General features: G+C 27.3%; 1 protein-coding gene across 1 annotated transcript in view; it reads right to left on the bottom strand.

The window, feature by feature from the left end:
* Nucleotides 1–11,604, bottom strand: part of LOC107451710 (uncharacterized) — a 145,107-nt gene that overhangs the window by 32,199 nt on the left and 101,304 nt on the right. The window contains exons 3-4 of the mRNA XM_016067889.3: nucleotides 5,266–5,478; nucleotides 3,186–3,369 (exon numbers count right to left, since the gene is read on the bottom strand). Coding sequence (XP_015923375.1) covers nucleotides 3,186–3,369; nucleotides 5,266–5,449 — 368 coding nt within the window. The 5' untranslated portion in view covers nucleotides 5,450–5,478. The remainder of the gene's footprint in view (nucleotides 1–3,185; nucleotides 3,370–5,265; nucleotides 5,479–11,604) is intronic.

Genomic DNA, 11,604 nt, shown 5'->3' on the forward strand with positions numbered 1-11,604 from the left:
GACATATTTTTAATTCCCTATATATATACATACATACATACATACATACATATATATACATACATACATATATATACACATATACATATACATACATTTATTATTTATATTTATATATATATATAAAGGAAAATTTTAAAAATAAAATTATTATTAAAAAATATTTAAAAATTTTTTTTTATGTACATCTTAAAAAAACGAAATAAAAAAGCATTAAAATTCCAGAAAACAAATTAAGGAAAAAAAGATATAACCTCTTCATCAGCTCGCATGGTTATATCCACAAAAAAGAGTGCTTTCTAATATAGCCAAAGTAAAATATATCAATACAATTGTGTGAGGAGCACTAAAAAGAAAAAGATTTTTTCTTTATGAAGCGAAAATAGAATACAAAAATTGAGAACTATATATGAAATAAAACAAATCAAACAAAAAACAGAACATAATAGGTAAAGGAAATATATAACAAAACACGAAAGGAAATCCGTAAAGCGAGGAGCGAATTCAAATGAACTTACGCGTGCCGGAATCATTCAATAATGACACAAAATAATTTTGCAATGCGATTGCCGGATTACAAAATATGAAAACAAAAGCTTAAATAAAGTGATCTCTTATGGCGTGTTCTTACTGCAATACTGACGAGCGTTTAATATGTTAAATACCTAGGACTGGCCCGAAAATGGATGTGCGCAAGGTAATAATAATATACCGGATAATATAAAGCTTATAATTAATATGGTTGATATTAAGTTATACAATTTTAATGATTTTAGAAAATTAACAATTATTTAAAAAAGAATCATGATTTGCTCGATTTACACAGATTTTATTACTGTATTCGTTTTCTTTTACTTTTTATCATTTTTTTCTTCATTGAGCGATATATATATATATATATAATGTTAAAAGTAATTTAATTTAGAATCTTAAATTAATGTTTGTTATAAAAACTAGGTTTATAAGCACTCCATCAATATTCGACTGAAAATTAAGAAAAAATAATTCTTTATTCTCTTTTTTTGCTTAACTTAAAAGAAAATGTCAATTTCTGACTTATTTTATTTTATCTTATCATCGATCTTATTTTTGTTACTTTCTAAGAGTGAATCAGAAAATCAATGGCGAAGATGATGTTTCTGAAACATTCTTTATAAATACTGAATTAACTGAAATAATTCTATGAGGTTTTCCATTACACTTGAATAGTAAGTATCCTTTTGTAGGAGTAGTAGTAACTTTCAGGAAGTCTCCTCCTACCGCATTACACCCCCCTTGTTTGACATGAGTGATTAGCCTGAAATGTTGTTTGGTGTGAATCAATCTCTTGAAATCCTCAATTAATCTTCAAGCTTGTCCGGATCCCCAACAATGCAGAAATCCATTTAATTGAGCGATTCCAACTAACAGATTCTCTGGATCGAAAAGCGTATCAGTTCTGTATCAATACAACGCCTTCCTAACTCAATTCGGTTTCAGTATTCATTAGAAGTTTAATTTATTTATTGATTCGCTTTATCTAGATTGTTCATTTCTTTGATGCAAATAATGATCTCAAAATAAAAAATAAAAATTGATTAAATACCCTCCGTTGTTGGATAAAATAATTGATTCTATAAAAAAGGATTTTATCATAATACAATTGTTTTAAATCTGGATTAAATTAATATCCATTTAACAGAAAATCAATTAATAATTTTCTATCTTTTATGAAAAACTTTTTCTCAAGTCTATTACCTTTTAATTTTTTTTAAAATCAGAAGTTTATTTAAATAATAAAATTTTAAAATCTTTTGTACATCATAAAACTTTGAAATTTAATATGACAGTAGTTTTTTTTATACAATCAATTGTAATGTGAAATTTCTTTTATTTTTTTTTAAATTTCTATTTAATTTGGAAGTATAGCAACGTTGAAAACTTGGAAATTGAATGATTACTAATGCTTGTAAAAGTAGAATTCAGCAATAGGTTTCTAATTTCAGTAGAATCAACTCTCTGTTATCGCAAATAGTTACTATAAAAATATGATGATTTACTATGGTATCATGAGATAAATTGACATTAAACACTAATAAATTTTGCACCCATTCGTATTTAAGATATTCTGAAGGGATCTACATATTCGTTGCTAAAGTTATGTCCTTCTCTTTTAATATCTGAGTTTCTTGATAGATATAATGTACCATATTTCTGTCCAGCTCTTAATGAAATTTTATTTTAATTTAATGTTTTTTTTTCATGATAAACATATAAAAATGCAAATGGTATCAATATTCGAGCTTCACTCATCATCAAGTAAAATTAGCACAAATGTCATTAAATTTGTGCTAATTTTACTTGGTAATGAGTGAGTAAATTTTTAACAAGAAAATGATATCTGATTCCATTTAGACATTTAATAGATAATATTCTTGAAAGAATGGACTATTTGCAGAAATATATTTTTGAGCCAATTATTTTTACATCGAAATTTTAAATCAAAATTAAGTTACTGATTTTTTCACTCGTATTTGGCTCAATTTAGTGTCTTAGAAAATAAATATTTAAATTCCGTAGCTATTTGAAAAAATAAAGTTTTTAAATTTTTTTACCACATTACAAATTAGAGCCTTGAGTTGCGATGGCTCAGGGGATAGAGCGCTTGCCTTCCAATGAGGCGAACCGGGTTCGAATCCCAGTCGATACGAAATCCGCATCCGGCTTGCACCGACCACAGCGCTGACGTAAAATATCCTCAGTGGTTGACGGATCATGGGTTAGAGTCCCCTTAATATCAGGCTAACCGTGGGAGGTTCTCGTGGTCTTCCTCTCCATGTAACGCAAATGGGGGTTAGCTCCATTAAAAAGTCCTCTACGAAGGCGAATTTCTCCCAATTCTCGATCCAGGAGTGCCCTTGTCTTCTGGGTTGGGTTCAAAATTACAAGCCTACGGAGTTGAACATTAGTAGCCGTAAACCCATAAATTTGGGTCGACTGTTCAACGACGGTCATAAAAAAAATTAGAACCTTTTTTTTTCTCAGTTTCAAACTATGCTCACTCATGCACAAAGATATTTCCTTTTTCCCAAAGTTATATTTATTTTCGCTCCTCGATATGTTTTAGTCAATCATTTCTGAAGAAAAAAAAGTTATCTTTGCCAAATCAATTTTCTTTTTTAAAAATCAAATGTCATTCTACTTACCGATCAAGAGTCAAAGATCCGATTTGAAATGAGAGGAATGTTATTTCCAATCTTTCTCCCAGAAGATCTCCGCCACCGGCCACAAGATGGAGTTTGCATACAAAGGGAGAATTCCGATGAAAAGGTTCAGTAATTCTCAGCGGATACTTCGTTCCCACTTCGCCCATCAACGTCTGGTTACAATCTGCGGATAAAAGGAGAGGGAAAAAAATTTAAAAAGTTAAGTAAAGGTGGAATGCAGTGCTAAGTGTATCAAATCATCATTGCTCAGTCTCATTAGTATTTTTAAAATGCATTATATTTGCAAAAATATAGCTAGTTTAATTTTAAAATGATGTAGTCAATACAAATATCGAACTGATTAATTTATACATTTTTGCTAAAGGTTGTTCAGTATTGAAACCAAAATAAAATGTAATTAGAACTATATAACGGTAGAAATGGGTTGAAACTTTATTAAGATTTTAAATTCAGCAATGTTACCGTCCAAGTTGAACAATAGCACCGTAGAATCCAGCTTATGAAGCAAGTTAATATGATTCAATTCTGCAATTTTCTTCTCTATGAGATTCTCAAGATTCTCAAAAAGTTGCATGATTTTTAACAATGTAGAAAAGGAAATGACAGTACTGTTTTAATTTAATGCGTACTAATTGAGATGATTGATGAAATTGTATAATCACTGCTATTTGTATCAATAGATTCTGCATTTGCTTGTTGTTTTACTTTTTAACGTTGAGTTTTATGCAAGGTGATCTTTGAATTTTGTAAGTAATCGGTGTTAGAAATATTAATGGAAGACTTTTCCCTCTTAATTTTATTTATTTTTTTGTTGTGTCTCTGACAACTATTTTAACAGAATGGAATATTTTTGCTAACACTTACATACCTCATTAATTCGAGATCTATTTTTACGAAAAAAAACTTTAAAATAATAATTTTTTTCCATATTTTTGTAATGAAAGAAAAAGTTTGATACTTTGAGTTTAAGACTATATAACGAAAAATATAATGCTATTTTATGCTATAAATGCAAAGTCTAAATTAAATTGTTGTGAAGGTTTCTCACACTATAGTAATGTATAATTGAATTAGTGATGCCAAGTTGACACGAGAACAGCTTTTGTAAAATAATTTATAATTGGAGAATTCTATACAATTCTCCCCAGTTAGGCATCTGAGAAGACTTAGATAGTACTCGTCAACTTTCTTAAGGTCTTATGTTAGTGTTCGAGTCTATTTTTTTGTATTCGACAAAATATTTTAAATTTCTTTGCCCAGTATAAAAACAAGTTGCATCATCAAAATTTTTTAGTTTTCAAAATAATGCCTTTTAACTTCATGCGATTTAATTCTTAAGACATTTCTCACAATATTAGCTGTTTGAAAACTTTTTTCAGTTCAGAAATAAATGAATATGAAATAACAAGCGCTTCAAAAATTATCGCCAATTTTCAAGACTTAATTGCCAGACATGAATGTTAAGAAACAAAAATGATTTTAAATGAAAAACGTAAAGGTGCCAACGAAAAATGGAAAAATAAAGGTAAAAAACATGAAGAGGTGTAAAAAGTGAGAAAATTAGTAAAACCACAGAAGCCGAGAGAGAAAACGGTAAAAAACAGAACAAGAAAATTCACTGTGACCGAGAGGCAAATCAATACAATGCATTTCCACGCGTTATGGAGAAGTGGGGAAACTAAAGTCGTTAACAAGGGAATCCCCATTCAAATGAATAAAACAAGATTCCAGAGCATCAGGATGAGCTCATACAACAGGGGTAGATATTTTTATAGTAGCTTATTTTATAACCAGAGTTTAACAATGATTGATTTTTATACTCAGGTTATAAAGTAAAATATAAGATAAACGTACCTTATCCTATTTATTTAATTAAGTTCCCATAGTAATACTTTTGCTATGAAAATTAAATTTATATATTTCATAATTTCTATCTATCGGCAAAATATTTTAAGATGCAATTTTATAGTTGACTAAAGGCTATTTAATTTTTATTTTTGTGATTAGTTACACTCATTAGATTAGATTTATTGGATAAATTATTTCAAAATTCCCATACTTGTGCAACCTGGTGGCTCATCTGAAGAATCTCCACAGTCATCCGTTCCATCGCAATAACGATTGTGGCTGATGCAGTGATCGTTTGAGCAACGGAATTCCCATGACTTGCAAGGGCTGGATTCCACTGTCTCCCCTTGAGTGCCATATGTCACCACCAGAAGAATTAAGACCACACATCTCATAGTCAACTCCCTTCTCAATCACATTCTAACTGTAAATAAGAAATATGCTATTTATAACAATAAAAACATTGGTATAAAAGTAGAAAAGGTAATATAACAGCAGTATTTTGATACTAAAAATAAATAAAAATATATGGTTTATTTTCATTATATGGAGAGTGAGCAAAATTTCTAAACTGAAGAGCCCATAGAGCGCCACTAAAATTAGAGCTTGAGAATTAAACTAGATTCTAGACTACACAGTCGTCTGAGTAATGATAAAAAAGCTAGCCAAAATATAAGCGGTTGAAAAAATTACGAAGGGTAGCTTAGGAGATAGAGCGTATGTCTCTGAATGAAGTGACTCAGCTGATACGAATGGTTAATTTGCTAATGTCGATACGAATGGTTGACACGAATACTGGTTGATACCCTCTCGCTCTGAAAACAGTGCAGATGTAAACAAATCTTCAGTTTTGGAGGGATCTTGGGATAGAATTCCTTTGCCGTCGATCAAAAGATGGGGTGTTTTTGTGGTTTTCCACTCCATGTAAGGAAAATACGAGTTAGTCAAGAGAAAAAGTCCTCCGTGAAAATTAAGTAGTTCTACTGCTTGATATAGGAGTTCCCTTGTCTTCTTTGTTAGGTTAAAAATTAAATGGACATGGAGTTGGACATTGATTGTCTTAAATTTAGAATTGAGTCAGCTGTTCAGCATCTATTATATATATATAGTATGAGCAAAGTAAAAATAAATTAGTGTTTTTTTTTGGGAGGGGGGTACGGGATTGCTAATATAATATCTACGTGTAAAAATTTAAAAGCGGATATAAAAGTTTTATTGTTATTAAAAATAAAATCTTTAATGACATTAATTTGAAATCACTAAGTTTGAACTGTGAAAACAATTGGGATTGAAAATTAAATATTAATTTATATAAAATGCATCAAATATTGTATACATTCTATAAGATCACGAAATAAATTAAAAATTTACATATTCTGCATTATATGATAAGAAATATATACAGTAATATTACTTCCAGTTGTCACATCTCCTTTTTTTAAGAGAAAAATTTTATAATGATAACATTTTGCTATTAACTTTTGAATGATAGTCACGATTTAAAATTTAGATTAAAGAGAATTATTCAGATTGCAAGCTACAGTTTTTTGAATTTCGATATCGAGACCTAGACTTAGCTATGAATTGAAACATTAGATTATCACTAGAAGTACATTGTTTTTTAACAAAACTATTAAAGCTTTCCTCATGTCTTGCAGGAGATAATTACATATTAATAATATACAAAATTAAATGTATTCTCTTTTAGATTAACTTTCAAATTTATTGCTCTCTTTCAATTTTAAGATTGAGTAATTTTAACTCTTTACCCCTTTATTTTTAATGCTTACTGAAGTCCAATGCATGGAGTATGACTTTTTTCTAAATGAGCAGCAGATTTGTTTTCTTTTTTCTTAAAACAATGAATTTTTGAACTCTCAAAGATGACCATCATTTTTGAATTCAAAGATGTTCCTACAAATTCGGAAATTAAAATGCATGCTCTTATAAAGTCTACATGAGAAAGTAAATTGCAATATGTATGCATTATTCTTACATATTTGTATTCGTTAAATGTATTATTTTATCAAGCAATTCTTTTGCTTTCAAAAATTAATTTTGTGAAGATTTTGTTTGAGCCTGTTACTTAAGTGGAAAAAAGCCAATACAATGTTTTTTCTCTGTAATTATATTGTTCTATAGACACTTTTAATAGTCCTTTGCTTTACATTTGGCTCCCTGTTTCTCGATTCAAACAAGTGGGCGTCGAATGCAGGTGAATTGTTACATAGTAAACCAACGATAATGAAATTTTCGATGCAAACGTACGGAAAATATATATTCATCTTGATTTTTAAGATTTTTTGGCGCAAATATGCGCAGCCAATTCTTTTTTTTTTTTTTTTTTTTTTTTTTTTTTTTTTTTTTTTTTTTTTTTNTTTTTTTTTTTGTTCTTCATTGTATGAACGTTTCTCTACATCGATAATGCAATTTTAAAGCAGCCATATGTAATCAGCATTTTTGAATTTAAAAAATTGCTTCTAAAAGAAAAACAGAAACGAAAATACATACTTTATAAAGTCTACCTGAGAATATAGTCTATATATTCCCCCATTTGCTTTTGTTAAAGACAACATTTAAAAAAAAATTAAAAAAACATTTTCAAAATTTAATTTTTAAAATTTTAACTTTTTTTTCTTTGTGACATTAAGATAAAAAAGCATAAATTCATCAAGTTATATGAGAAAAAGAAAAAGCCAACACAAAATGTATCCTTGTGGTGACTTTGGTCTATATACATCAAAAAGACGTTATGATAACAAAAATAAATTTAATATTTTTTTTCCACTTTTGACGATTTTTTTTCGTTCTTTTTAAAATCTAGACTGACAATCGTAACTGGCAAATTTTATCACAATAAATTATACAGATGATTAATGCAAAAGTGTTATAATAATAAACAAACGAAAACGTCAATATTTCGATCAAGGAACATGCTCTTATGTGGAAATAAAAATGTGGAAAGCAAGTTTATTTGCCTCGCCGTTTTTTGATTTTTTTTTTCTAATTGGTGCTGCATGTTTCAAATGTTGTGAAAAAGTTCAGTTAGTATTTCGATAAAAATTTTAAAAATTACAACAAAAAAGGTGATCGAAGCAAAAAATTTTCCGTTCTATGCTGTCTGTTGATAAATGTTTCAAATTTTTATTAATATCTGTAAGACTTCAATTAAATCTTATATAGATTTTAATTTTATTTTTTTGTTGTGATATTGAATAATTTGGTAACAAAACTTATAAATTGTGAGTCTAACATAAAAATCAAGTTGAAGGTATTGAGTTGAATCAAAAAAACGCCTCTAAGTCATTTTTTTAGGGTTCTTTGTTGGTTAAATTTTGCTATATATTACAAATAAAATACTATTACATATTTATTCTTCAAAAAAAAAATACACAAATAATTCTATATCTAAAAGTATCAGTATCAAGAACTTCAGAAAATTCGACATTTTTAAGAGAGTTTTTATTTCATTTTCTCTATCCTTTTCTCAGATTACTGTCGAGATACACACGCCATCAAAAGTGTCAAGTATGTTCAAGCAAGGTTTAGTTGTTTCCTTCCTGGTAGAAAGTTAGCCTCTTTGATATTGTTCCCTTTCCCAGAGGAAACGTAATAAAAAGTTCCATTCCTCTTCGAGTAGTGTCGCGAGGGTGCGCAAGTGTAGATTTTCACTTTTCCCCTGAAATAAGGGCTCATCACACCTCTCTGCTAAAATTGGATTTCTAGAAACTCAAAGTTTCTCTCCTCCTTTTTTTTTTTCCTGGTAGAACTTTCGATCGACATGATCAAAATCTTTAGAATGTGCCCTTTGAGATTTAACACAACTCACAAAATCACAAAAGAGCATAAAAATCTTTTAACTTTAATTCCAGTAGAAGGTGAAGCTTTTGTTTACCTACGAGGTGTTTGGTTTCAAAAACCAGCTTTGTTTACCTCTTTCCGAATCCCCTTATTTCCTTTTTATTCCATTTTTTTCTTCATGATTTCTATCAATAGCCACCTTCTTCTGTGCTTCTTGGATTGATTAATTTTGTTTCTGATAAATTTTTATCGAAAAAAAAATAATAATAAATCGAAAACGCTATTTTGTAAATTCTGTCTGCAAGTCTTTAGGAATATCCGAGTTTAGTTATTCCAATTATTGAACATTTAGAAAATTCACATTTAGAGCAATTTTTCTAAAAAAATGATAATATTTTCGAAATAAAACATAAAAACAATATTTTTCTTCTTTTTCTTTCTGTTTTCAAGACACTGATAATGTGCAGTATTCATTTATGATTTTGTGGTTTACTTATTTAGTATTATCATTAGTATTATTTATTATTATTATCATTATTATTATTTATTATTATTATTATTATCATTATTATTATTATTATTTATTATTATTATTATTATTATTATTATTATTATTATTATTATTATTATCATTATTATTATTATTACTATTATCATTATTATTATCATTTATTATTATTATTACCATTATTATTATTATTATCATTATTATTATTTATTATCATCATTGCTTAAATTTTTTACCAACTACTCGTAAACCGTTTTTAATTTCATTCACTATATTTTAAAATAGATATAGTATTTCATAAATTTTCTCCAAATTAATATTTAATTTTCAATCCCAATTGTTTTCGCAGTTTAAACCGAAGAATTTACAAAATTATTTTTAATTGTAATAAAATTCTTATATACGTTTTTAAATTTTTATTCGGTGATATTATATTAACAATCATGAATCTGAATTCATGATTAATGATCAATCATGATCAATAACTAAAATTTAATATTTTCAATATTTTTAAAATTTAATAATATGCTTAACAAATAACCATTTTCATCTTTTATATCATTTCTTTAAAGATACAGAATGTGTATCTACATCAAAAATAAATTCATGTAATAGACTAGATAATAATTCATATAAAACATAAAAATTCATATAATGCATAATAAAAAAGGAAAAAATTCATATGATAGATAAATAAATAGACTAGATATAGCATTAGGTTTGCAAGTTTAACAGTGGAACATAAAATATAATTTTAGATTATTAATGATAAAACAATGAAACATCTTTATCCCTCTAATTAAATATTTTAGAAACAATCCTCTGTAGGTTATAACGTTCCTAATTACACTAATAAACTTTATTTATAAAGCCTGGGTTTCTGCCGGAAGAAGGTTAATTTTTTAGGGTTCTGTAACCGAAGAAGAAAAAACTGTATTGAAAGTTTCCTTATTGATGACGAAGTTCATTGTTTAAAAGAATGAAGATGCCCACAAGCTATAATTTCAATTTTTTAAACTAAGCCTTTTTTTATGAAATACTAACAAGGAAAATTTTAATTTTACCTTAACAATATAATAATCTTTTATAAAATTCAATAGTATATTTCTACCTTCAACGGAGTTTTCAAACTTTATGCTAAACAAAAAATAAAACTGAGGAACAAGAAAAAAAGAATTGTGTTCATTAAACATGGTGTTTACTGTTTAAAAGATATTCAATATTTCACAGTATATATTTCCTGTTTTCTAAACTTTTTATTGAAATATTGGCAATCAGAAGTTCAATATTATTCAGAAAAAAGCTCAGGAGCTTGTAAAGTGAGAAAATAGACTTATTATTTATTTATTTTTGATTTCATAGCTTTTTTTCTCTAAAAAAATCAATTTTCAAATTTGAAATTAAAAGTCGACGGATGTCACTTCGATTGTCAATACTACCAGAAACTATTGCTTACTTTTCCTTCCTTTCTAAAACTCAGGCAGAAAACTTCGAATAATCAATCTTGACTTGGGGAATTTTTTGCTCTTTTTCTTTATTGTACTAACTCGGATCCTTTATTGAATAGCCAGGGAAAAAAATCCAAAAACAATAATAAAAAAATTTACTTTATCCAATGACTTTAAGACTAAATAAAAGTTATTAGTATCGAGAAGTTTAAAATTAGTTATGTCAAAATGATTGATGTAGGTTGAATTAGAACTTAACAGTTATATTTTTTCCACTTAAAAAGAAATTGATTGAATTTTGTGCATACAAAATCAGTTTTTGAATTACTATAATAGATTTTTCCTCACGAAAGGTGAAGTATTTTTTTAAATATATATTTATCTATTTTTTTTAAAAAAAAGTTCGCAATTTGGCATCAAATAATGAAAAGCAATTTATAAGGCGGATGAGGTCAAACCCTAGATAAATTTAATAGAAGATTTATTATTTTATTTCAAGTTTTGTATTATGTGTATTACATTGTTAATATATTGCGTTGTTACTGTATTGTATTTTAATCTTATTATATTAGACATATATTGTAATCACTTATAATTTTTTTTAAAAATTTTAATAAGCAAATGCGTTAGAAATAACTGTTCATTTACACAAAATATTGCCTTATATTAAATTTATATTTCATAAACTGTCCTAATTTATTAGTAAAAGATCTCCAAACCCATGAAACGGATCCCCATTTAGAGTTTTCTCTCTCTTTATGTACATATATATATATATATATATTTTCTAATT

Source organism: Parasteatoda tepidariorum, chromosome 7, assembly GCF_043381705.1.
Source record: "Parasteatoda tepidariorum isolate YZ-2023 chromosome 7, CAS_Ptep_4.0, whole genome shotgun sequence".
NCBI classification, from domain to species: domain Eukaryota; kingdom Metazoa; phylum Arthropoda; class Arachnida; order Araneae; family Theridiidae; genus Parasteatoda; species Parasteatoda tepidariorum.